This window comes from Glycine soja, chromosome 12 (genome assembly GCF_004193775.1).
Source record: "Glycine soja cultivar W05 chromosome 12, ASM419377v2, whole genome shotgun sequence".
Lineage (NCBI taxonomy): Eukaryota > Viridiplantae > Streptophyta > Magnoliopsida > Fabales > Fabaceae > Glycine > Glycine soja.
Genome location: NC_041013.1, coordinates 39,519,112 through 39,546,425, shown reverse-complemented (window position 1 = coordinate 39,546,425; position 27,314 = coordinate 39,519,112). Strand labels below are relative to the sequence as shown.

General features: G+C 35.2%; 3 protein-coding genes across 8 annotated transcripts; 2 read left to right on the top strand and 1 right to left on the bottom strand.

The window, feature by feature from the left end:
- The first annotated feature begins 217 nt into the window (after positions 1-217).
- LOC114379834 (glycosyltransferase BC10-like) lies at positions 218-3,369 on the top strand. 3 transcript variants are annotated; one of them, XM_028338615.1, is made up of 2 exons: positions 218-1,653; positions 2,849-3,369. In XM_028338615.1, the coding sequence occupies exon 1, from the start codon at positions 549-551 to the stop codon at positions 1,638-1,640; it is 1,092 nt and encodes a 363-aa protein (XP_028194416.1). In that variant the 5' UTR covers positions 218-548; the 3' UTR covers positions 1,641-1,653; positions 2,849-3,369. The 3 variants fall into 3 exon arrangements, with proteins under 3 accessions (XP_028194416.1, XP_028194414.1, XP_028194415.1); XM_028338613.1 differs by having other exon boundaries at positions 219-1,653; positions 2,887-3,369; XM_028338614.1 differs by having other exon boundaries at positions 219-1,653; positions 2,884-3,369.
- Positions 3,370-9,453: 6,084 nt separating this feature from the next.
- On the bottom strand, positions 9,454-13,790 carry LOC114380377 (outer envelope protein 80, chloroplastic-like). Its single transcript, XM_028339396.1, has 11 exons — positions 13,534-13,790; positions 13,368-13,434; positions 13,225-13,260; positions 12,946-13,090; positions 12,447-12,605; positions 12,243-12,313; positions 12,086-12,164; positions 11,839-11,954; positions 11,469-11,616; positions 10,658-10,727; positions 9,454-9,969 (listed from the first exon to the last, which is right to left on the bottom strand). The coding sequence occupies exons 1-11, from the start codon at positions 13,565-13,567 to the stop codon at positions 9,812-9,814; spliced, it is 1,083 nt and encodes a 360-aa protein (XP_028195197.1). The 5' UTR covers positions 13,568-13,790; the 3' UTR covers positions 9,454-9,811.
- A 145-nt stretch (positions 13,791-13,935) lies between these two features.
- LOC114380376 (GTPase LSG1-2-like) lies at positions 13,936-26,461 on the top strand. Of its 4 annotated transcripts, none has more exons than XM_028339392.1 (12): positions 13,936-14,075; positions 15,399-15,491; positions 15,583-15,629; positions 15,727-16,197; positions 17,214-17,296; positions 22,165-22,468; positions 23,159-23,266; positions 23,351-23,437; positions 23,660-23,753; positions 24,261-24,317; positions 24,939-25,018; positions 25,134-26,461. In XM_028339392.1, the coding sequence occupies exons 6-12, from the start codon at positions 22,272-22,274 to the stop codon at positions 26,158-26,160; spliced, it is 1,650 nt and encodes a 549-aa protein (XP_028195193.1). In that variant the 5' UTR covers positions 13,936-14,075; positions 15,399-15,491; positions 15,583-15,629; positions 15,727-16,197; positions 17,214-17,296; positions 22,165-22,271; the 3' UTR covers positions 26,161-26,461. The 4 variants fall into 4 exon arrangements, with proteins under 4 accessions (XP_028195193.1, XP_028195195.1, XP_028195196.1 ...); XM_028339394.1 differs by having other exon boundaries at positions 15,727-16,219; XM_028339395.1 differs by having other exon boundaries at positions 15,740-17,296.
- The last annotated feature ends 853 nt before the right edge of the window (positions 26,462-27,314 follow it).

Genomic DNA, 27,314 nt, shown 5'->3' with positions numbered 1-27,314 from the left:
ATTTATCATGATCTTTTATTAGTAGATCGCATAAAAATTTAAAATTGGCAGTATTTTTTTTTTGTGCCAATATATGGAAACTATCTTTTCTATACATGATAATTCAATTTTCCGGTAAGATAAGTATTTTCTAACGATTGCTTTTTCTATAAATAGAATCTTCAGTTGTCCAGTTAGCGTAATCGTGTTATTGTTATCGTTGAGAAATAGTAGTGCTTGGCTATTAACAACGCACAAAACAAAATAATTGGTAGGGTTAGTAGGGTGGGTAAAGAAAACTGCATTTTTTATCCATGTGTTATTGTTTATCCAGAAAGGTACCTAACTGTGAAATTTGAATCCCGAAAACAAACAAACGCGTACGTTACATGTCGTACAGTAACATCTGGCAGTTACAGTAAAGCGTGAAGAAAAAACATAAAAATCCCAAGCCCTCCTCCTTCCGGTTCCTGATCTTTTTCTTCTTTCCCTCCTGATTGGAAATAGAATCAGAATTGCAGAGCAGTGGTGGTGGTGGTGGTGGTGGTAGTAGGAGTGAATCGAAGATAATGTTCTCAAGCCCATTCGTGTTAACCTTGTCTCTCTTGATATCCCTACCAATCCTGTTCTTGGTGGCCCCACGCATCCTCCCTCCTCCTCCTCCTCCTCAGTCCTTCCACATCTCCCCCTCCGACGAAGTCGATGACATCAAGCTCTTCAACCGCGCCATCTCCCTTTCCTCCCCCCATTCCCACTTCCACCTCTCCTCCAAAAACCCCTCTCTTAAAATCGCCTTTCTCTTCCTCACTAACTCCGATCTCCACTTCTCCTCCTTATGGGACCAGTTCTTCTCCAACACCCCCTCCAACCTCTTCAACATCTACATCCACGCCGACCCCTCCGTCAACCTCACCCGCCCTTTGTCCCCTCTTTTCATCAACAAATTCATCTCCTCCAAACGCACCTTCCGCTCCTCCCCTACCCTAATCTCCGCCACCCGCCGCCTCCTCGCCACCGCCCTCCTCGACGACCCCTCCAACGCCTACTTCGCCCTCCTCTCCCAGCACTGCATCCCTCTCCACTCCTTCTCCTACACCTACAAGTCCCTCTTCCTCTCCCCCACCTTCGACTCCCAAGACCCCGAATCTTCTTCTTCCACCCGCTTCGGCCTCCGCCTCAAATACAAGTCCTTCGTCGAGATCCTCTCCCACGCTCCCAAGCTCTGGAAGCGCTACACCTCCCGGGGTCGCTACGCCATGATGCCGGAGATCCCCTTCGAAGCTTTCCGCGTGGGCTCTCAGTTCTTCACGCTCACGCGCCGCCACGCGCTGGTCGTCGTCAAGGATAGGACCCTGTGGCAGAAATTCAAGATCCCGTGTTACCGTGACGATGAATGCTACCCTGAGGAGCATTATTTTCCGACCCTGTTGTCCATGGCGGATCCTGATGGCTGCACCAAATACACGCTCACCAGGGTTAATTGGACCGGCACCGTCAACGGTCATCCTTACACTTACCGGCCCACGGAGGTCTCGCCGGAACTCATTCTCCGCCTCCGGAAGTCCAACCATTCCGAGTCTTACCTCTTCGCCAGGAAATTCACCCCGGATTGCTTGGAGCCCTTGATGCGCATTGCCAAATCGGTCATCTTCAGGGATTGAAATTGAAAACATGGTACGTTGTTGTTTATTTTATTTTATTTTGTCGTGATTTATTAGGGTTAGCAATAGATACTGTGAGTTGGTGTTTGTGTGAGTCAGATATGGTCAAAACTCAAAAGGGTTTGGATCTTTGTTGATGTGGATTTGCACTTGTTGGATGGATGGAGAGTGGAGGTTTCCATTTTCAGCTTTATTACATGCTAGAATCTGGTTTGATGCTTTTCTTTTTGTTTGCAATATCAGAATGTTTCTTGGGGTTTAAAGTTGAGATTGTACTTTTACGAGTTTGAGAATTAGCACAAAATAAAGAAGGAAGGAAGGAAGGAAGTAAGGATTTGTCGGTTTGAGAATTAAAGTAATTTTGATATCTCCCAACTGTAATCTAAACATGGACTTCGAAGAGTGTGTTTGGATAGTTGAACGGAAAAATTAATTAATCATTCCAATGCATAAACGAAAAAACTATGTGAATAGTGCATTGGGTTTTAACGTGGCTTGAGTTAGATGCAATTGTAATCCAAACATGGTGGAATGAAAGCGAGTTTTAGATTGATAAACACTAGTGAAATTTGAATGGACCTCCTCGAGTTGCTTTTTTATGCAGCAAAATGTGTGTGTGTAGGTGCATTAGTGCTTTCTAGGGAATGAGATTCTCTCTGTTTATGAAGAGTATGTATGTTGGTTTTGGGCATTTGCGGTGTTCATGCCTTGCTTTGTGATGTGAAAAAAAGGTTTATGACTTCTTGTTGTAAATTCTGAATGTCAAAATCATGGTGCTATACTAGTAGGTCTTTTTAGTAAGGATATCATAGTACTCTTATTCCATATGAATTCGAGTTCGAATCTCATCTTCAATATAAGAACTTGAACTTGGTAGGTATCTTTATAAATGTTGTTTGAGTCTTCTGTTCCTGGCGGGTCTCCTGAACCCCTAACATAAACTTTTATTTATCAAAAATAAAAAAAGACTAGTAGGTGCTTTATATTCTGTTTTTGGTGAAACCTTGACTTAATAGATGAATACGTGGGCGAGCCTAATCTAAAGTGTTATGCGTGGCGTGGCATTTCCTATCTGCCTGCGTGTTGGATTTATTTATATCATTGATTGTTTTTATTAGTTTGGTTTCTTATGCACAAAATAAAAAGACTTGTCGATGCTGTTGTGGTTAGATTTATTTATTTATTAATTTCTTTGTCTGATTCTGCAGTTGAGATAACTTTGTTCCATCAAATTTTATTCTAGCAGGTGGAAAAGGCCTGTGAAGAGCTTGCTGTTGCTGTGGCTGTAGCTTGATGGTGGTGTATAGTTTGAAGAGGCAGGAACAGCCCACATCCTATATACATACCGGGAACTCTCAAATTGAGAGACTTGGGATTACACAAATTGAGGGAATTCAAAGCAAAGAAATAGGTAAAACACCTGCGTGAGTTGAAATGGAAATGCGGGTGCTCTATTCAAGTGTATTTAGTTGGGATGCAAGTGCTAAGTAATTGCCTATTTGTCATACAGGATTATGTAGATTTCTTTCCTTTTGTGGGATGGTTTTTGTACATACGAGTTGTGTAAACATTGTTTGAAAGCTCTACAGTGTTACTACTTTTGAACAACAAAAAAAAGAGTTGTTGTCTAAACGTGACGCAACAGGGACTGTAATTATAAAAGGCAAAAAAGAAACAATCTTTCAACATTTGGCTAATTGCTTCTCCATTCGAATTGATCCCTTTGTCACCCACCCTGCTATATCCCCACCCGTTTACCTCTTTTTTCTTTTGTTCTTTTTGGGTCTTTGTATTAATTAGTCTGTGATGATGATGATCCCTTTCTTCTGTGGAAAGTATCAGATAGTTGCTATAATCTCACTCCATTAGATTATTTGTAAAATTTATGTGGAGTAATTATGGGATGAGTTGCTAGCTATGTTTTAATATTATTACTATTATATGATCACGTTGAAGCGGCGATGACCCTGACCAAATAATAGCCATTAAGTGTTCAAAATTCGTTATTGTATTATTATATTATTATAAGAATGAAGATCATCATAGTCTCTGATATGCATAGTTGGCTTGTAGAGTCGCGACAAAACTGAACTTGTCGGTGCTCGTTCTTTTCTCTTTCTCACTTAAAATATTGGGCCCCAAGAGAGCCAATGGACAAGAAAGTTGCATACCCTTATTCATGTTTGTGGGGCCCACGGGCCCACATAAACACAGTTGGCTTCCATGTTTCTTTCTTCTTTCTCTGAATTATCTAAAGACGTGTAGAGACACTAACAAGACCTCGACTTCTTGTAGTTTGTAAGTTTGTAACACCATCCCTGGGATTTCTTACTTCTTTTAATTTTAACCTCATTCTGAAACTAGACAAAAAAAATATATGGTGAACATTTTGTTTTTCGGGATGTCTGTGTTTGTTAATCTTAGTTATTTAATGTTTTATAATTTGATTGAAAGCTCCCTCTGTGCAACTGTAACTTTCATATAATAAAGAGGAACTAGTTTTAATATTATCATATTACTTTAATTAGCCGATGGTCTTGTAGGTTGTGGATTGGTAGAGGGGATATTATCATATTAATAGCAGAAAAAAGGAGGTTGGGTAAGTTGTCAACTTACCACCAAATTTTGGCATTCATGCCGAATTCTGGTTGAAAAATGAACCATTTATTCAATGCTGTTTACATCTTAAACAAATTGCTTAGTTGGATAGTTGCTGTGGAAGACCGAGGCAAAGGCACTTAAACCATATTCATGAGAAAAAAAAGAAGGGAGAAGAATAAACTTTTTCGAGTTTCGCTACTTCCCTTGAGCTGAAATAAATGTATGCCACTGTCGAGTCACATGTGGTCTTCACCTTCATGGAAACAGAAGCAAACAATTGACGGAGACAATTATGCATTTTGACAGTTGAGAATTCTGCCATCTTTGACAATTTTCTATTATTGAAAAATTCTTCATAACACCTTTTTTGGTAGAAAATATTCGAGTGAATAGGCAATTTAGTCCCTGAGATTATACCCATTTTGTATATTAGTCCCTAACTTAATATTAAATTTAAAATAATCTCTATTTTTTCATAAGTGTTGTAAAATAGTCCTTCTGTTAAATTTTAAAGTAACGCCGTTAGTGAGGTCAATTTTAGTGCCACGTGGACTATCCAATGTGGCACTAAAGGATGACGTGGCATGACACGTGAACGTGTCTCCTAAAAGATGTCACGTCATTTGATGATAACAAAACGAGTAAATAGGCAATTTAGTCCCTGACTTTGTGCCCCTATTACATATTAGTCCCTAAATTAATGAAAAATTTAAAATAGTCCCTATCTTTTGCATAAGTGTTGCAAAATAGTCCCTAACTTAAAAGATGCAAAAAATCGTGCTTAAAGTATCCATGCATTGCAAAGGTTGTGCCTTGCATGATTTCTGGCGGCGCAGATTCCTCCTTGGATTCCTTGTCATCTTTTGATTTCTTTGGTTTTTTCTCTTCTTCTTTCTTTTCTTCTTCATTTGCTTTTTTCTCCTCCACTTTATTTTCCTCTGGTTTTTTTCTCTTCCTATTCAAAACACAAAAAAAAAAATCAGAACCCGGAATGATGATACACTGATGGTAATTGAAGAAAAAAAAAGAAGAAAAGAGAATGGTTATGCAGACCTCGCCCATTGGTGTTGACGGCTACAAAGATAAAGTTGTTGCTGTGGATTTTTGGTTCTTTTTATTTGTGCAAGTGTGTGTGAGTTTTTTTTCGTATATATGCCTCAATTGGTTCAAAATCATCAAATTTGAAGAAACCACTCATTCTATCATCATCAAATGACGTGGTACTAAAATTGACCTCATTAACAGCGTTACTTTAAAATTTAACAGAAGGACTATTTTGCAATACTTATGCAAAAGATAGAGACTATTTTGAATTTTTCATTAAGTTAGGGACTAATATGCAACAGGAGTACAAAGTCAGGGACTAAATTGCATATTTATTCATTTTGTTATCATCAAATGACGTGACATCTTTTATGAGACACGTCCACGTGTCATGCCACGTCATCCTTTAGTGCCGCGTTGGATAGTCCACGTGACACTAAAATTGACCTCACTAACGGCATTACTTTAAAATTTAACGGAAGGACTATTTTGCAACACTTATGCAAAGATAGAGACTATTTTGAATTTAATATTAAGTTAGAGACTAATATGCAAAATGGATACAATCTCAGGGACTAAATTGCCTATTCACTCGAAAATATTCACATTATTTAGTACATTCGGTATGAAATTTTACTTAATATTATAAATAATATCCTAAAAAATATATTATCTGTATTCAAAAAATAATATAAAGCATGTATGAAAAGTTTATTAATTTTGTAATAACTATCTAAAAGTTTTACTAAACATGATTTCATCTTTAATTGATTGATAGTTAATTTTTTTCACACTTACGCTTATTAAACTTAAAAAATAAATATACTATTATTTTTTCAATCATCTAAAGTTTTCCGGTTATCTGATATATCTGTGTACACCTAGCCAACATAAATTAAGATACCTATAATTAACACCATTATTAATAATAAATATTTTTTACATACTAAGTTGGATAAATATAAAATCCAAATCAACTAATCATAATCGTTAAAATTTGAGATAATAATTAATATTAAAAATTGAAAGTTGAGAAACAATATCATGGTATTTTAAGATTAATAATTTAAATTTGTTCAAATATATACAAATAACTTAATAAATATTAAATAATGGCATACGGGTATTAGAAGAAAAAAATGGATAATAAAGGACATACTTTAATTGAAGAGAAAATTATAATATATCAACTACTGAAATTTATAGTGATATAAGAATTAATGGGTTGATCTCTTGCTTAATATGTATATGTCCATGAAAAAAATTATAAGTTTGAACTTTGTTTAAAAGGGGAAATCCGCAGTAATAAATTAATAACTGATCCTTCGTGATCAATCTTGGATACTCTAATACTCCAGCTCTTGACAAACTAGGTTTGGGACCAATTATAAATTTCTAGCATTCACGTGACAGTGTTTTCTCACCGCAACTACGTGTTCATTGATATAAGCATTATTTATTTATGCATGTTTATGTTTATTGTTATATATCTGTTACTGCTAGGGGTAAAAAACTGTAGTTGTAAAAAACTATTGTTAAATGATGTTATGTTTTTTATTTTATTATTATGATGTCTTGTAATTTGTAAATACTTGTTTGACTTACATAGGTGGAGAATAACTGTGTTCTATATAGACAAAACTAAAATTAGATTTCAGAAGCTTAGTTATTAATTTTAAAAGTCTTTTTACAGTGAGAATAACAATGATGTAATTCAATTTTATGAAATTATAACATATACAATTACCTATTTTCAATTCCTTATTCTTGTATTGGTATTATCATTTACACTATAGTTACCGTATTACTTGTTCTGACACTATCACTACTATGATTCTAAAATAATATTAATAAAATTAAAAGAAAAAATAATACATGCTCCAACAATGTAAATGAGTTTTATATGGTTAATAAATTAGAAAGTATCGTGTGTGATAATTTTGTTAAATTTTAAAATAATTAATTTTAAATTTATTCTTCATATGATTTTTGATTGGTTAATAGTGTATAGAATTAAACTCAAATTAAAAAAAATTAAAATACACAAACTAGATTCTATTGTTTTATTTAAAAACATGAAATCCCTGTCACTACAAACTTGGAAAGTAAACTTAATCTCATCACCCTAAAATGAAGTATTGACTCTGCCCTTGTTTCACAACTCACCCATAACAGTGATTAAACCCATCCATAGACTATAGTCCTACAGCGTTTGTTCTGGGCCAAATCATGGGCAAAATAAAGGATATTGGAGGGAATTGCTAAGCCCACCCCCACCGTTAAAAAAATCACAAAATTACCCTACTACCCCTAACCCTTCCCCTCCTGATAAGTACGTATGGAGCTTTTTTCTTGCTGGACAAATTAAGCACGCATTGAATCTATATGGAATTTCAAAGGTCAAAAAGACAATAATGCATGTTCGAGTCATACTGATGCTGCCTTTCCAAAACATTCACGTTAACAAAAATGGTTATACTGAGTCCCTTGTTGACTCTACGAACAGTTAGTACATTTGCTATTTTGTTTTGTTTTACCCATTCTATATAAACCAAACTGTCATGATCTTTTCTTCCCCAAAACTGTGACTTGGTATTAGCCCCCAAAACTTTTGATAAACCACACACCTCTACATTATACCTCTTTCTTAAATCAAAACATTAAATATTTTTAAGAGGTAATCTCCATTATGCTAAACCTAATGTGTGAAAACTATAATTATTAACTTATAAAATCTAACCCAAAACATGACTCTCTTACCAGCCAGTGTAACAAATTCTTGTATTAAGTTTTGCTGGTTGGTCCCATGATTTTGTGTGACGGCGGCTATGATTTCTCAATCCATTGATAGTTTTGACAATATTTGGTTTATAACCATAACCAGATATAGAGACACCCATGTGCATGCAGGCTTGAACATGCAACAAAATACATTAAAAACCATACTAAAAATTATAATAATGTAAAAAATATATATATTCTAAACTTTAAGACTGTGTATGACACAAGTTATTACACTAATAAATATATATACATGTACATTGCCCCCCACAACTTAAAATTCCAGGATCTGTCCATGACCGTAGCAATTATTTTTTGGTTTATTTCAATTTTGGTGGTACAATTTCCAGGATCAGTGAGATTTAATCATTAACTATTTATCTGTTTCAGTTTCATTTAATTTTCTTTTAACATTTTAATTTATTATTTTATAAAACAATCACACGTAATCTATTTTGTGATTCGTGCATTTCGTATTTTAAGTTTTCATACCATTTAGCAGCACTCTTAAATATTCTGTTTTGTGGCTCTCTTTATTTTGAAGGATGATGAATCCCCAGATATAGATACAGCTAAAGCGCTAATCGACCTCTTCACCCCACACACCCAACCTGCATTGTAATCCAACAACGGGTGACCAAAGTCTAAACCATACACCCAACCCACATTGTAATCCAACAACGATTATCATTAGTGGTTTAAGATTCAGACTAATACTCTTGATGCAATATATAAGTACTATTTTAAGATTTATATCATGTGTTTGATAATGTTAATACTGATAATATTTTGTTTCTAGAATTCTTATATCATACCTCAACACGTAATTTTCAGAATTCTCATACAATATTTTGACTAGACGTTACAAATTATACAATATTCTGAACATTATTAAGTGTGAGATTTTTCAAATAAGAACACAAGTTGTGTGAGATCACAATATCACACTGTAAAAACTGAGGGTGTTTTGTAGGTTACAATATTGGGACACAGGTAGCCTTTTCTCGCAGAAAAGCATCTCTCAGTACTTAATTCATGCTATGAAGTGGAAAACCTACGATAGGATTCCCTGTGTATGTATGGCTTGTATTCAAATTCGAGAAACACTCACCAGCAAGTATAACAAATTCTTTTAACCAAAAGAATTTAATCTTGTATGAAGTTTTTCTGGTTGTTCCTGTGATTTTGTGATTGCGGCTATTTGCATCCTCAATCCATTTTTAGTTTTGACAATTTTTGGTTTATAACCATATGTGAATAAGGTAAGACTTTTGGTAGACTGCAAGTTCTTTTTCCCCAACTTGAATCTACTATCTTTAGCTAGCTTTATTACGAAGTATACCACCAAATCAAAGCATCTCTAGAATGATGGCCTAAGGGAAAGACAAACAGAACTTTTAACAATAGTATTGTGTGCTTTTTATTCATGTGGAAGAATACAATCCTATTTCCTTTCGAATGAAAGCAATTTACAATAAATAATCAACCTGTCTGCACCCATTTTACCAAAAACCAAAAGCCTTACAAAAATGCCAACCAAATTTCCAACTATTGTAAGAAAAAGAATATAATAGTGATTTCCCTCTCCACATGCAAAATATACCCATGAGTTAGAAATAGAGAAAATGAATGCAGCTCATAAACTTGACGAAGCCTAGAATTTAAGACAAAAATATTCTAGCTTCGGTAGCTTCACCATTCCATCTTCTATAGGACCTGTGTACTAGAGGAATGCACTAGAGATCTCACGAAGCAAGGTTGCTGAGGCCAAAATAGAGAGTTCTCTGCTGAAATGCATTAATAGCGTAATCAACTTGAAAATGACCAAATTGTGATTTAAATCGAAGTCCATATCCCAATCCAATTCCAGATCCTGGTTTACCCTGCCTCAACGCTGGATTTCCTGAGTTTTCAAGAGATCAACACCATGAGAGCACATTGACATGGGTTTGGCTGAAGTCTTAAAAACAAACATGATCGAGTAGATGAAGATAAAAACAGAAAAAAAGCAAGGCAAAAGCTATAAGTATTAAACAACCCAGATCCAAAGAAAAACAAAAAAAAAACTGTAAATGTAAACACAGTAGTGTAACAAAATATAATGGCAGATGTTGGATCACTCGCTTCAAATTAAGCATCTGTATGACCATCCCACTAAAAAGACATAGTTTGTTCCAACTTCCAAGAGGCTTGGGTATGGAGTACCCAAATTCATCATAAAACTCAGTTATGGAACTCTAAATAATGAGGAATATTTGATACTCCAGAGTCCAGATTATGGTCCAGTTTTTTGTTTCTTATAATAGGAGCCTTTTTTACTACACAAAATGATTCCTAGTGATTTCCTCCTACCACTGGAGAGACTGAATAAGAATCATTCAAACAGTTTTGTTTCGTCCAATCCAAGCTCCATTATTATTCCATCAAATCCATAGAATGGAGCTTTGTATGTATGGACTTGCACAAGTCAATAGTAGACACAAAAACAGACAGTAGAATAATATGGGGAGGGCCAGGAATCAATGTATCCTACGACAGAAATGTAAATATGCAACTAATTTGAGTATTTTGAGCAGAACGATATTACTCACCTGGTACAAGGTGACCAGACCGCAAGTCTGTTCCAAAATCCAAGAAAATGGCACCTTCCAACATCTTATTCTACAGTAAAAAAGACATCAAGTAGTTTAGTACATAGCATTTCAGTTCAACAATAAATGTAATAAATAAAAAAGGGAAAAGTGCATGCGTTCAATTCTGTTTGTCTGTTTGTGTGTGTATAGCAAAAATAATTTCAAGGAAAGAGATGAGCTAAGTTCATGGATAACTTCTATGTTTGTATAAAGGTAAGCTATTGCTTATTGTAACTTGTGGAAACATAGTGGGAAGGCAGGATGGGCTGACTTTGATACATTGGGTAGGATTTTAGTTCCAAAAGCTTACTTGAAAAAAAGTTGGACTCTTTTAAATCAGTCATATGGAGAAAAGTGAAACCTTCAAAAAGAAATGATAACCATAAAATTCTTTAAAGCCAATATGTCATGAGCAAAGCACTGAGCCACAAACAAGAGATCAGAGAAGATGGTGAATATGCAGCATGATCCTGTCAACTTCTTATCAGATGGGGACATATATTCCCTTATGCGCTAAACATTCATTAAAACCAGGGATGTCAAATATTCCAAGTAAAGTAGTAAAAACAGCTCTTGCTAAAGATGGTGAGTACGGGATCATGCTTACTATATACAGTAGCACCAGACAAGACAAAACAAAATTTTGAAGAAAGCAAGTTCTTTATAAAAAAAAAGTGCACTTTAACAGTATAAAAATATTTAGGAAAATAAGGTTATAAATCTGCCTGGTTTTCCATTATAGAATTGCAATTCATTATGCTATACATACCAAAGGGAGTGTCAGTTCACTATTAGCCACCAGACATGATCGCCCAGATCCAACTGCTCCTTCACCATACCCTCGCACACTCCCAACCCCTCCAATGGAAAATGCTTGGTAAGGAGCCATGTCCCCAACAATTGAGCCACCTGTAAGCCTGTCACAAGAAAGGGTAGTGATGTTGGCCAACTGTTTGTCAAACAACCTGAAGAGGAAATGAGAACAGGGGAATTTTCCAAGCACTCATGCATTTTAATTTAACTCCCAGCTCCACATGGTTGCTTCTAGGAATGCACATATATTTATCCTTTCATGTCTCTTAACTGTGTCAAGACCGGGGGGGGTGGATTATCTACTGCAAATGCCAGAAAATACTAACCTTGTCAAGAGAAATGCTGGTCCAAGTTTGATTCCCTTTGAAGCAACAAATTTAAATCGATTGAAGATTATCCACTTAGAAAGAACTGGAATACCTTGTTCTATTTGAAGATTAAACTGAAAAAGGCAGGCATTCAGTCAGTGGAATACATACACTAGAATTTCTTTTGTGGTAAACACACATGCAACTAATGATTCACAATCACTCGTAAAAAGGAACTTAAAAGCAAATAAGAATGTCTTATTACATGAAAAAAGCTATTATCATTCGCCTTTGCAAATTGAGACTCTTGCTTTAACACTACCATACTGTCGTGTGGATTGCCACTGCATCAAGCAATGTACAGCATATGATTAAAGTCAGTTCAACAACTTGAGAACTGGAATACTAGAATCGTTAATTACCTGGAAGTCAAAGGAAATCCATCATAATCTCTACATATAGCGCGGCCATCATCATTCAATGGACGAACATGCTGCATGATGGTTTACATTTCAATATTAGTTTCCAATTTGCCTATAACCAAAACAAAGAGAAACATAAAGCAAAGAAACTCAAGTTGGTTGGGCTTTAGTATCATGACAGATTCATGAAAAGTCCAGCTGAACCTCAAACTTTATGCTGGTTGTGCTGCTCCATTTTGAACTAGCAGGTTCCTTCAGGTCCATTCCCACTGACAATCGAGATAAATTTATACCTCCACTTCCTGAGCGGGAGAAATTGTTTACAGGGATACCATGGATTCCAATCTCAGGTGATAGTGAATGCTGAAAGAGGAAAAAGTGAGACAAGTAGAATTTAAGAATGTGCTACATACTTCACCTAGCTGACACAAAGAGAATCGCATTTAAAAATAGGCTCATTGTACAACATGGTCTTGTATCATCACCATATCATAAAATATAAAAGAAAATAGTATATGATATTTATTACATTGTCATTTGATCACAGATTGTCATGTATGATAAGTTTCTTGACTTTTATAATAACTATCTTAAAAATCATACAAAGATGAATACTAATTGGTTAATCGCGTAAAATCTTTTACACCAACAATGCATGTTTACTAAACTCTAAAATATAATGATAAAAAAACACAAAGCCAACCTGCAATACAAAAGACTGCTGAGCAAGCCATTCTGGTCGTGGCCTTCTATATGCAACGAAGACATTTGAATCATACAGACCCTTGTCCCACGAAACATCAAGCTTCTCACTTCCACCAAACAAATTTGGGTGTTTGATGCAAAGACTGTTCCAAAAAAGAAGTTGAGCAATTCAAATTACACCATTAAGAGAAAACCAACCAATACCCTTGACCCCAAAGGCCCAAACACAACATAAATTCAAAATTTTGCCATTCAGATTTAATCAAGAGTCTCTCACCTCCCAATTACCAGTGAAAATGGACTGCCAGTACTCCTATTTGGGGAAAATGCAAAATAACAAACACAGAGATATTTGTGAGTTTAAACAATGAACTAACTAATTAATTAATTTTTCAAAGACAGTGCTGAGAAAAATGAAACCTGAGGGTAGGAAGCATCAAAGAAGCGCATAGCTTGTGAGTAAAATCAACATTGACGTCAATCTTTGCTGTAAAACCACCCAAACAGAGAGAAAAGCACTTACATCAAAAAACACGGTCATGCAAAAAAAAATAAAATCAAAGTTTTTGCATATTATGTCTCTAACCTTTGCCAGCATGGATGCTCTTCTGAGCTCCCATCCCATCAAACACGCATCAACCATTAAATTACCAGACACACAATAATTGAACCAATTCAATCAACGTTTTGAAAGATTATATATATATAGTAAACGGCATGCGTGCAGTGGAGACAATGCTGCGTTTCGTTTCGTAACGTTGGCAAAACAACAACCAACGACGTGGTGTTTTGTGTCGTGTTATTCTGTTCCTACCTTCCAACTTCTGCTATCCCTTTCGTTTCTACACACTCCACGACCACTGCACTAGCACGTTACACCACAATCACTGCTATTGGGCCCTAGATAGTGGCCCAAATCATTAAAGCTATTGGGCCTTAGGATAGGATACTTGCCTAATCCATATAATTGGGTTCGGCCCATTTTTGCTCCTCCTTTGTACCCCGTGCTCGCTCGGTCTCACTCTCATGCATCCCCAATTCGACGCCACGCCACCACAACCTCTTCAACGTCGGTGACTGCGACGGCGACGGCGACGGCGATTTCCGACGTTCTTCTTCTTCTGCTAGGTTATATTTACGCACACTTAATGTATCTCCTTCGTAACTACCATTGGCTTTCAATTTTCGTTGTTCATTTATGCTGAACCTGAAGTGTTCTCCAACTATTTCACAAATTATTGTCTACTATAATTTTTTTTGTATTTTCTCCGTAGATTTGAAGAAATATAATATAAGGTTGGTTCCTTCTATTATCTGAATTTACGGTGCACGATGTTAGCGTCTATTGTGTTTTATGTCCTTTTGCTCATTGTTAGCATTGGTTTTAGGTGTGTGATCGTTTAGTTAATAATAATGCTGCTGATTAAGAAAGCAATTCGACGAGGTTGGATTGATGCTATTTACTTATGATAATTTCTTGCTGCACTGTATGTTGTTGAAATTTACTTATAATTCATGTGTAGTTTGTAGTGTGAAATTTGCTTGTGAATCACGATAAGTTCTAAATTATCACAAATTTACTTGAGCTGACGAGGCACCGAGTCTGCCTTGTTGGTCTCTTCTTAAATTTACTTGATGTATTTGACATTGCATTAGTACAATTCTGTTATTTTCTAAATTGTAGTAAACAAGAATTCTTGTCATTTCATTTGTGATCCTACTGGATAACTGTTCTTCAAGTGAGTATATAATATATATATGGGCTGGTTGTTCTAAACCTCAAAGGTGGACTGCAAGTGGAAGGAAGAAATGGATGTCACTGTGTTTGATTTTTGAGGAATGGGCATTTGTTATAAGTTATAATAATTTGTGCCAATGCAAGAGGATACATGTCTTTGCCTATGGCATTTTCATGTGTAAAATATAATCATAAAGACTACTAAATTACACTATGCAGCTTCATGGTCATTTCTACTGCACAGTCTACACTAACTTCATTCATCTTAACAAACTTTGCCAAAGTTACAAAATGTAATCAAAGAATCTATTAGAAAATTCTATAATTTAATTCTTTCTTTTCTTCATATTTTTCTAATTTATATCATCAGACTATTTTATGTGCTGATTTCATTTTCTGCAGACCAGAGCATTATTTGAATATGCATTTGTTAAATTTTTTTAAAATGATTTTGATGATTAATGATTGATTGTTTTTATAGTTTTATATGTTATATACTTTTTTATTATGTTTCCTATTTTTATTGTTTAAATTATCTGTTTTTTCTTCATTATTGTGAGCCAACCTGTTTAACCCACCACCTATGGTGGGTTGAGCCAGGTTGTATAAATTTTGACTCATTACTTAAGCCAGCCAAACCTTGTGAACTGAATTTTTTTACAACACATGGGGAGCCAACCTAGCTAATAGCTCTATTCGACATTGGGTTCCAGGGGAATCAGAACAAGAGCAGGGCATGATGGACCAGTGCTTGATTGTGCACATCCTGGGCAAGCAGCCGCATGACCTTCACCACCAACCCACTGGTTATGTTATCGAAACCTATTAGTTGGAGTTTTAGTTTTTTTTTTTGGAATTCAATGAATTGAAACAGTTGCTTTGTTTGTTTCTGTACAGAGTCTGTTTTTGCTTCAGCCATCAACCCTAAGCATGCCAACCAAATTGTACGGTTTGCTCCCCACCAAAATCTTCATGTCTTTGCTTCTGCTGTGTGTACTTTGTGAACAAATCTATATAGAAGTTGCTTGAATTTCATGTTAGGCATTTGAATCAGATAGCACCACTTGAAGATCTCCGTCATGTGAAACGAATTCAGAAGAAATTTCTTGAAGGAGGTGGATGGACATCATTGCTGAAACTCTTAACCCCCCCTCCCCACCCCACATTATTTGTGACGAAAATTTGTCTTTTAAGAAAATGAAAAATTAGAGCTGTTTGCTTCAGTTTTAAAAAAAGTAATTTTGTGATTTGAGTTTTCTTCTAAAGGTACTAATTTTGGTTTATGAAAAAAATATCAAACTATTTTTTTGCTATTTTAATTAAAACAAAAATTCTTAAAAAAAATCATACAAACTAATGAGTTATGGCTAATAGACCAAGTATATTCTGGTGACACGGGGAATGTTTGACCGGACAAATACAACTATTGGTGATCTTGTGTCTGGCCCCTGAAAGCAACAATCAACTGGATAATATGCCACCTCTTGTTCAGGAGTTGATCAGTTCCTATCAGTTGAGTCCTTTTATCACAAAAGTGGGTCTATGTTTATTTTGGTATTTTCTTACCTTAGTTAATGCATGCTTAGATTATGGTTTGATCACAGGAAGGTATGAGATGAAAAATATATGGCGAATGTATCTGTATATATTTATTTTGACATTTATTTCTAAACAATTATAACCAGTTTTGACTTGTTTTGGTTTGATTATTGTGATTGTGATGAAGCTTCAAAGGCATCTGGTATTTATAGCAGGGTGGATGGTCAGTAATTTTTCATTTCATACAATTCCATATTTTAGTCCATGGTAAAATACAACATGAATCATTAAAATATAATCTTGAAGCACCAGAAATTTATCTTCCATTTTTTGTCTTGTAAGGCTCACTAAGTGCCTGTTTGTTTTATCAGCAGTGTTGAAAAAAATTGGGTTTGGGTGATTAGAATTGATTTTTTTTAATGCAAATTCTGTTTTGGTAATTTTTTTTAAAAATTTTCAAACTCAATTCTGCTGTGGGTAAATCAGTTTTTGGAGAAGAGGAAGTCTTTAACTTTTCCATTGGTTAGAATTGGTGCTGGGTGTGGTACCGAAAATTATATCTAATCTATGCTCAAAAAGCAATTTTACTTTACCAACCAAACAAAACCAATTATGTTCAACTCCCTTTTAAACATCATACCCAATCACAAATCAATTTTTTCAAAAATCATTTTTCCTAAATTATTTCTTCCAAAATCAATTTTACCATAATGTAAAACAAATGGATGATTAATTATCAATTTGAATGAAACAACAAACCCTTTATGTTGGAAATCATTACTTTATGTGTGAATGAAGTTTTAGTTTTTTGTGTTGATCAAATGATGTGTGTACATAGCTCTAGGTCTATGTTCGTTAAATGGCCATCCATTTGGTGGTCCACTATCAATCAAGATTATTGTGAGTTTTGGTTGGAATCCTTTGAACTCTAGGTACTTATTGTGTTTGCATAAGTTAGTTCGTGCATTAAATTTGAATTTAATTTTTAGGTCTGCAAATATGCTGCCACAGCAAAAGAAGAGTGGCAAGAGCAATGCAAATTTTGGCCAACATCATATCATCCTAGGACTTAGTAAGTTTCATTTTACTATTCTTTTATTTATTGCTCATTTATATTATTTGCAATGTCATTTCTGCCTTTTATCAAAATAAACAAACTATTGGTTCCATTTAAATATAAGAAAGTCAAGTAGTATACGTATGAAGTCATTTATTAGATGCATTAAACAGTTCTTACTAAAATAACATGTACTGTTAAATGAAATTCCAAGTAATACGATCTTCAACTTGATGAGCTGATCTGATTTGCAAGCTGGCCAGACAGTTAATATACAAGATTATGTCTATAGGTTACTGGTTACACAAGTTAGCAATTATGTGTAGTCGGCTTCGTCATTCACACGGTAGTTATAATTAAGAAGCCAAGCCCTTAAAAAAAGTGGCCCAAGTATCAGAGGAGTAAACAAATTGCCATGCAAGTTTCAAAGAAGCAGCTTCATTTATGCGAGAGAGAGCGGAGAGAGATCAATGCCCTCTTCATCCCAGGAGGAACACAGTTTTTCAGCCAACAGTAACCAGTTTTCTCTTTAAAATATCCCCTTGTCCAGATGAAGTTTCTAGTCCAAGTCTGCATTTCTATTAGCAGGGCTTTTGGCCAAGAGTATAAGTGGAAAGATTAAAGAAGCATTCCATCGATAATAGATATAATCAGCTGCACACAACCCATAAAAGAAAGTAAATTCCCCTTCCAAGACTGAAGTTCCGCTTTTATTCTATCAGCAATTGGCCTAAGATGCACTGGTCGAGGCTTCTCCTGGAATAATGGAACACTGAGGTAGATAAAAGGCAAAGAACCAACTGAGAATCCCAGAATATTCTTGATCTCCCTAACTCTTATATTAGATAGGGCTCCATGAAAGAATTGACATTTTTCCGGACTATAAGCTGGCCAGAAACCTCCCTGTAGCTGTGAAAAAAAGTCATGAGAATAGTGATATTTTTCTTTGCCCCCCTGCAGAAAACAAAAATATCATCAGCATAAAGGATGTGGGTGGGAGTGGCAAAATTTCGGGGACTGGCCATCGGGATGAGGTTGTTGTTTTCAACCAGAGAAGTGATGCCTCTGCTAAGCATTTCCTCAGCCAGACAAAAAAGCAAAGGGGATAAAGGATCCCCTTGACACATCCCTCTCTTACAAGCAATGTACCCACAAAGAGTCATTTATAGCAAAAGAGAGTCTTGCTAACTCCAGAATAATCCGCACCCAGCAGCAGAAAGTGGCACAAAATCCAAAACCTGCAAGAACATTTAGCAAAAAGCTCCAGTCCAACATATCAAAAGCTTTTTGGACATCAAACTTCATAGCAAGATTACCTCCAAACACCTTGCAAGGAAGCATGTTGATCACTTCTGATGCAGTGCGAAAACAATCAGCTATACTATGACCCTGAATGAACCCTCTTTTGCTGGCCAAATAACTTTAGGAGCTATGATGGCTAATCTATCTACAAGCACCTTAGAGATAATTTTGAACTAAAAATTAGCCATAGCAATAGGTCTATACTTAAGCCAGGGAGAATCCAATTCTGAATAAAAGAACTGCAACACGGAATTAAAAACATCATTCCCAATAATCTCCCAAAAAGTGTGGTAAAAATGACCTCCGAAGCTGGTGGGCCCAGGAGCACTAGAGCTACTCATGGAAAAAACTGCAGCTTTGACTTCCTTCCAGAGAGAGCAAATTAGAGAGCATAGCATTATCTTCATTAGAAACAAGTTTCTGAATTAAAGGAGAGATTAATTAATTTGTTCGGCAGTCATTGCCAGAAGCAAATAAATTTGAGTAGAATTGGACAATGTGTTGCTGAATAAGATCTTGAGTGTAGCATAACATCTCCATATTTGATAGTGCTGATGCTTTTAGTGGCTCTTTTGATTTTGGTCATTCTGTAGAAGGCAGAATTCCTATCTCCCAAGGTGAGCCAGTCAAGACGAGATTTCTCCTTCCAAAAAGCTTCTTCATATGCAAGAGCTTCGTGAAGATCCTTTTGTGCTTTGAAATCAAGCCTCACTAGCTCATCATTGAGCACTTCAAGTTCAATACGAGAGTGAATAGCAACTACCTGTTGCATGGCACGATCGCAGTTTTGATGGATGTTACCAAAAACTTCATTGTTCCAAGATTTAAGGGCAGATATCAGATTTTTGAGTTTTTGCTTTAGAACTTGCATTGGACACCCCACCTGAGGCTGATTCCAAATTTCAGAGACCAGGCGCTTACAATCCGGATGGCTAGACCACATGGCATGGTACTTGAAGGGAGCTTTGGGACGCTGGACTCCATTCATCAGGAGCATCAATGGATTGTGATCAGAATTAACTTGGGGAGGGCACAACAGGTCACCCTGTGCCACAGATCAAAGCAATCAGAATTGCTAATGGCATGTTCTATAAGCGGATATTAATACGTCTAGCACCCTCTCTGCCATTAGACCAGGCATAGGCAACACCACGGCTATCAATGTGAGTGAGCCCATTCGCGTTTGACCAGTTCAACAAGTCCTCATAAGAGGCCTTAAGAGGGGGAAGCCCACCCTGTTTCTCGTGGGCACCAAGGATGGTGTTAAAGTGCCAATAAAAGACCAAGCTCCCTTATGAGTAGACTGAAGGTCATGTAGCTCTTGCCACATTTTTCTTCTTTTAGTGTAATTGGTGGAACCGTAAATAGCAGCAACATGAACAATTTTTTTATCAAACATATCTGAAAAGAACAGTGCTGGTCAGAAGAAGCTAACACCACAAGGGAGAGATTTTGGCGACTAAGACACCAGAGATTAGGGAGAGAGGATTTCTGGAGTTGACAGCAACTGGAGAAAGTTGGAGATTCTTCCAAAAAGATTGAGGGATGTTCTCTAAAGCAGTCCAGAGTTCAGCCAAAACCAGAAGATCGGGTTTGTGAGTTCAACACTAGTCTAGTCTGAGAGTTGGCTAGACCTCTGCCGTTCCAATAAAGGACCTTCGTTGGACATTTTTTGATGAGGATCCCCAGGCACGGGTTTGATGTCATTCTGTTGAAACCATCCACTTTGGCTTTCTGCTTAACTTATTTATCCTACAAGTAATGTTTAGTACAGCTTATTGAAACTACTTTTGAAATTGATTGGTTATTTTAGGTTTATTTACATAAAATACTCATAAAAAACAACTCTTTCTAAAGCTAAAAACAATTTCTTATAATAATCCTGACTAATTAGTTTAAATGGCTTGTGTAATTATGAGATGTAGTTGGTTTGAGAAAATATTTTGTTCTTTATTAATAATTTCATATACAAATATTTGAATATAGCAAAGTGAAGGTAAAATGATAATTTTAATTATTAACAAAAATTAGAAAATACATCTTCAAGTAAAAAAATTAGTATTGCCCAAGCACTTCTTAAATATAATAATAGATTTCATTTATCTAAATGTAATCTCATTATAATTTAAAATGATGTTTTTCAGTACAAGGGTGATGATAAAGTTTAAACTTGTTATCTTATATGAAATATTCAGATTTGCAATTAACTCAATTCTAATAGCTTATTTTGAGTTTGAGTTTCTTAATATGATTTGACTTATTTTAACCCGTAATTATGTCAGGATATCTATTTGACATGATTACCTCATTCTATAAAAGTGTTTGTTTCAAGGTTCTGTAAAATAAAATTTTCTATTTGATACGAATACACCGTTTGAACTTTTTAAATAATTTTATCATTAAAAAAATTAAGTTCTTAATTTTAATGTAACATCATAGGACTCATCATTATTCACAAAAAAAAAAAGATAAAAAAATCATAGAACTCATCAAAAGTGAGTTCAAAACTAAAGTGAAATTATGTTATTAGGTAGTATTTGGTTGTGTCGAAAGTTGAACGACAAAAGTCTCTCATATGAGGAAAAGGAAAGAAAGTTCGTCTTTTCTTCATTCAGTACCTTTCAAAGGAATAGAAAATAATAGAAATTTCACTACAACAAAGGTGGGGTCCATGTAGAAACATTTCTTCACAAAATTGAGCAAATTTGTCAAGAAAGTAAAGAGAGATAAAGTTTTTTTTCAAAATTATCCTCGCATCATGTGGACGAAATGGGAGTATGAGAGATTGTAAAAATCAAATATTGCATGTCATATTCAAATATGTATATAATATTTGAATATGCTTGAAATATGATATTCGAATACGTTTGCTTGCAAAATCGATTTTATATATATAGTTGTTAATTGTTATTATATATCACTCTAAAGTATTAGTTTCGTTTTCTTGCAAGTGTTATATATATATATATATATATATATATATATATATATATATATATATATATTATAAGATATTTTTAAAATAAATAGTTTCAATAGGGTGTAAATTAAACAAGGGTAAAATAAGAATTTCACAAATATTTTATTTATATTTTTTATTATATGCATATTACATTACTTTTTTTCCTCTCATTTTACTCCTTTTTCAACTCTACCGACTAAACTCACCTTATACTCTCTTTCAGCTCTCTTTCTTTCTTTTTCATTTCTTTTCTTTTTTTACATTTTTTTCATCCCAAACAAATACAGCCTTAAAAACATTCATATCACTTTAACACGAATTGAAAAGCTAGAGAAATGAATTAAATCCAAAATAAAAATTAAAACACTAAACTAAAACTTAAAAGTTAAAGTTAGAATTAAAAAAAATATAATTTTGGCTTATTAATATTTAATATTATTACTATATAAGCTAATTTGACTTTTATATGGATGCTCATCACTGTTCACAATTAATTGCGTGTGTGGAGTGCGTAAGTGCTTGCGTTCGTGTGTGTGCTGCCTGTTGTGTTTCTTTTTTTCTTTTTTTAATTTCTCTGTGAGGATGAACAAATTAACTTGCCTTCCATAACGTATAAAAGGTAGAAGAAAAACCGGTGTAGACTAGAGAGGAAAAATTCTAGGGTTTGAGTTTCACAGTGAGAGAAGCTCGTGGTGTCGTGGATTCCATTTCCAGCTAGAAATTAGAATGGGGAAAAACCAGAAGACAGGGGTAGGAAGAGCGTTGGTGAAGCAGCACAATCAACAGAGCAAGGAAAATGGGCGTTTACAGAAGAAGAATGTTCTCGAATCGTTCACAGAGATCAGCGACATCGATGCCATAATCGAACAAGCTGAACACCCTCAACAACCCCTCTTCTCCACCCCTCAGCGCCCCATCAATCTGTAAGTCTCCCGAACCCTTCTTAATTTTATCCACCTTTTCCGCCCTTTGTGAAAAAATGGGAAATTCATTTATTTTGTTAATGTGGATTTATTTGGGCAATTTTCCTTTGAATAGTTCTATTTTAAAAGCAGAAGTATTGGAAGAAAAGGTTGCCAATTGCACTTGACGTTACGTTAGCTGCCTTATTTTTTGGAAGTTGTTACTTGATATGTTGCAAAGATATGTTCGGATATACATTTATTGATTGAACTTTGCTGTTTTCTGCGATAATTTTGAGGAAAAGAAGATTGTAAGAGTGAGATTATGCTTTGAGCGAGGAAATTAGGGAGAATGGGACTTAAATTTGCATCTTCAATATTTTAATAGCACTTTGGGGGTGGGGGGCGAGGGGTAATTCCCACAATAAATAAATGAGTTAGGCGCATGCCTAAACTACAAACAAATGTGTATTGCACCAATATCAGTATCGAATACAATAAGTGTCCCAATTTTGAAGTGTCTCAGCTCACAACTTGCTTGTAGTTGTATGTATCTACCTTGCGTTGCTGTAAAAGAATTTTGAATGTGTGGAGTTGACCATGTGAGGAATTTTGTATTTTCATTAAATGCTTGATGGTTTTACCTGTTATACTTTAACTTTGTGTGTCAGTGTATAGTGAAAATTTTGTAATTTTTATTGTATGAATTAGGGATCTGAGCTCCAGCATTGGCAAAAATGAAATGACACTTGAAGAAATGAGGAAACAGCAGACGAGGGAGGAGGCCTTGCATGCCAGCAGTCTTCGTGTTCCGCGCAGGTATGTTTTTTCATTCATTGCTTGGGTGATTGGCTTTACTTTGGTTGGTCTGAGTGTTGTTCTTTTTTTCTTTTTGTACTTTAGGCCACCTTGGAGAGCATACATGTCTGTCGAGGAGCTTGATGACAATGAAAGACAAGCTTTCTTAATTTGGCGTCGCAGACTGGCAAGGTTAGGTCTGGATTATATCTTGTTAATCAATCAGTTACATCAAGCTAAATTAATGAAAAGGGTAAACAAGCTGCTTTGCTGCACATTAAAGGTACAGCAATTGGAGTTTATAACTAATCCTAAAAGTGACATCTAGAAGAATAAGAAAATGAGGACAATTGTTTTATATACACACACACACATATTATTTATATTTATATTTGTGGCATGATGATGTTTCAGACTTGAGGAAAATGAGAATCTTGTCCTAACCCCGTTTGAGAAAAATCTTGATATTTGGAGACAACTCTGGCGGGTTGTTGAGCGCAGTGATTTGGTAAGTTGATACCATCTTTCAACTTTGACCTAATTTTTTTTACATTTTGGCTGATAAAGGGTTTCAAATTTCAATATGATTGCCAAATAAGATTGAACAATAGTGTACCTTATTATGATAATTTCTTATCCCCACCAAGAGATACATTCATTCTTTGAACTAAGAAGCCTATCTTTTTTTAGTGAAAGCATTATAAGAGTAATTGCTGTTTCTGTTCTTATCAGTTATGATAATTGTAATAGAAATATACTTCTGTAGTAATTTTGCATCTACCCTTCTCAGACCCCACTAGGTGGGAGCCTTGTGTATTTTGTTACCATTTTTATTTTTTCTTCATTTTGTTTTTAAGATGATGATCTCATGGGTGTTATTTGCAAGATACATTTATGGTTTATAACTAGTTTAGCAAATTATAATATCTAGCAATTGGTTTGTTTAGTTCTGCTTTTTAAGGGCATGAATTCTTTAAGATGTCCATATAATGATCTCATTCTCTTTTTTTACCAGCTCGTTATGGTTGTTGATTCCCGAGATCCACTATTCTATCGCTGTCCTGATCTTGAGGTAATACTCACCCCCACCCCCTTTTACCTTGATATCTATTCTGGATTGTCAGCTTAAAGTAACTTGACAGGGTGGCATACAAACTGCGAAGTGGAAGATAACATTCTTTACATGTGATAGATACATAATTTAGTACATAATTATTTACATGGGAAGATACATAATTTAACAGAAAGGAACAGTTTTGTGGGGTTGCATATTGCATTAACTGGTTTTTGCATCATGACAATTAAGTTTTAGCTCCGTGGTCCATCCCTTTGAAATAATTCCCATCAGTGCATCAAGGAACATGTGAGATGATATGACACAGCATTCAAATGAGGATATAGAGAAGTTTCAAATGTTAAACATGACAATGTATCATTAGAGATTATTTTAGCTTAGTTTATAACTAAATTGTTACTCAGATATTCGACTGCTAGTAAAAATAACAATAAAGAATATAATAAAAGTATCAACATGACTGTATTTGTGACTTAAACTTTTATCTTTGCTGTTAGATACAACATATAGTTTCTGATGATAAGCCACTTTTAGCTGAGTTTAAACTCCTTTGTTTGAATAATTATTCTAATTACATATGCTAATCATGATTTATTTTGCGTTGATTTTATGAGACAGGCATATGCACGAGAGGTGGATGAGCATAAACGCACATTGCTCTTGGTTAATAAGGCAGATCTTTTACCCGCTTCTGTCAGGTTTAAACTTTTTGTATATGGTTTATTGTTATATTCCATTAAATCAACACTCTTGGTTTTCCATCCAGCTAATATTCTTATCATTTGTCTTCTCCCCTGCCCTTTTTTCTTGCAGAGAGAAATGGGTAGAGTATTTTTGTGCTCATAATATTCTATATATCTTCTGGTCAGCTAAAGCTGCTTCAGCAGCTGTTGAAGGTAAAATGCTTAGGTCACCATTGGAAGCTGATGATTCAGGGAAGAACAATAATCCAGACACGAAGATATATGACAGGGATGAGCTTCTTGCACGGATGCAGTCAGAGGCAGAAAAGATAGTAGAGATGAGGAGAAATTCTAGCTCTGACACAGGGCCGTCTAACATTCAATCTTCTGGTGAAAATGTTGGTGGTAGTTCCTCATCAAATAATGTAATTGTGGGATTTGTTGGGTATCCTAATGTTGGCAAAAGTTCAACTATTAATGCTCTGGTTGGTAAAAAAAGGACAGGTGTCACCTCTACTCCAGGGAAGACAAAGCATTTCCAAACATTAATTATTTCTGACCAACTGACCCTTTGTGACTGTCCTGGATTAGTTTTCCCATCTTTCTCAAGCTCAAGGTATAAGATGATTGCTTGTGGAGTGTTGCCTATCGATAGGATGACTAAACATAGGGAGGCTGTCCAAGTTGTAGCCGATAAAGTTCCAAGACATGTCATTGAGGAGATTTATAAGATCAGTCTACCAAAACCTAAGCCATATGAACCCCAATCACGCCCCCCTCTGGCATCTGAGCTTTTGAGAGCATATTGTGCTTCTCGTGGATATGTTACCGCTAGTGGACTGCCTGATGAAACTAAAGCTGCTCGCCAGATACTGAAAGATTACATTGATGGGAAGCTGCCTCACCATGAAATGCCCCCAGGAATGTCAAATGTGGAACCAGACCCAGTTAACTTGCATGGCTCTGTTTCATCTGGTACTGAAGATGTTGACAGCAAAGTTGCACCTGATTTTGAGCAAGTGTTGGATGACCTCAATTCATTTGACATGGCTAATGGACTTGTTTCAAATGAAGTTACAATCAAGAAGTCTGATGCATCTCATAATCACCATAAGAAACCTCGGGAAAAAAGATCGTTCTCAGAGAACAGAAAATAATGATGCTGACGGGATGCCAGTTGTAAAGTTCCTTCAGAAACCATTAAACACAAGTCATGTGAAGGTCTAATATGTTCATACCCCTCGGATATCTGTACAGCAGACAACACCTGATCTGTGAGTCCAGTATGTACATTGTTAGTCAAAGACTGAATAAGTTAAAGTTATATATATACTTTGTAATGCATTGTAGAACTAAGTAGACAATCACGATGAGTATAACACAAAAGTATTTTGTATTTACAGTGATGAGGTATTTTTATTATTAATCTATGTAATATAAGCTAATGTTGTATGCATATCTGCATTACTTTTGCATAAGATACAGCATTATTAATCTATCTACTCTCTTTATGGGACAGACAGACTATGTTTCTTGAGTTCTCAATTAAATAATTCGACCACTTTTTTAATTAAAAAATGATTCAATCACTTAAAAACCGCCCTCCTAGCTAAGTAGGCATGGAGGATAATGAAGAAACCTAATGCTTTATGGGAAAAAGGGTTGTAAGAGTTGTATTTTCTTGACGATGATTGATGACTTTCTGAAAGCCCTTACACAACGCTGTGCCTATTGGATTTGGACAACCAACATTTTTGGAAGAAACTTCCCAAAAAAGGGTAGATAGATGGTTGAAAGTGGCACTATATTCATTCATATATGGGTTGACAAAAGGATGGTCAATGAGGAAATCTAATCCAGAAACTAAATACCTTCTTGGATATCAATGCTTGACCACGGAATATTGAAGTTGGAAGAAATTCTTCCTACGAGTTATCTGAAAGCTGGGTCATTATAGGTTACTTAAGTTCTAAACCACTTATGATCCATTATTTTAATTAGTCAAGGAATTATTTTAATGCTTATTTAATATTTTTAAAGCTTTATATTTTCACATCCTACGCCTGTTAGTATCATTACCAAAACAATGTACTATAGGATTATTTTATGCATTTTCATATTAGTTTTGCAAAGGCAATCTTCTAAAACCCTTCATGTGTTACGTGGACTATGAAACCTCAACATTATAGTTGATTAATATTAAAATCAATGGACGATATCGTTTTGGTCACCTGCCAGTCAAGTAAATACTAGGTATGTATTTGGATTAGATTATTTCTAGAAATTATTATCTATTTTCATAAAAAAAATG

Excerpts from the sequence above, each read along its gene's own strand:
- LOC114379834 (XM_028338615.1), top strand. The coding sequence starts at position 549 with ATGTTCTCAAGCCCATTCGTGTTAACCTTGTCTCTCTTGATATCCCTA.
- LOC114380377 (XM_028339396.1), bottom strand. The coding sequence starts at position 13,567 with ATGGGAGCTCAGAAGAGCATCCATGCTGGCAAAG. Across the intron at positions 13,091-13,224 it reads TTTTCACTGGTAATTGGGAG|TCTTTGCATCAAACACCCAA; the intron begins GTGAGAGACTCT and ends TTTTTGGAACAG. Across the intron at positions 10,728-11,468 it reads GTGAACTGACACTCCCTTTG|AATAAGATGTTGGAAGGTGC; the intron begins GTATGTATAGCA and ends TTTTTACTGTAG.
- LOC114380376 (XM_028339395.1), top strand. The coding sequence starts at position 22,272 with ATGGGGAAAAACCAGAAGACAGGGGTAGGAAGAGCGTTGGTGAAGCAG. Across the intron at positions 23,754-24,260 it reads TTGTTGAGCGCAGTGATTTG|CTCGTTATGGTTGTTGATTC; the intron begins GTAAGTTGATAC and ends TTTTTTTACCAG. Across the intron at positions 25,019-25,133 it reads CTTTTACCCGCTTCTGTCAG|AGAGAAATGGGTAGAGTATT; the intron begins GTTTAAACTTTT and ends TTTTTCTTGCAG.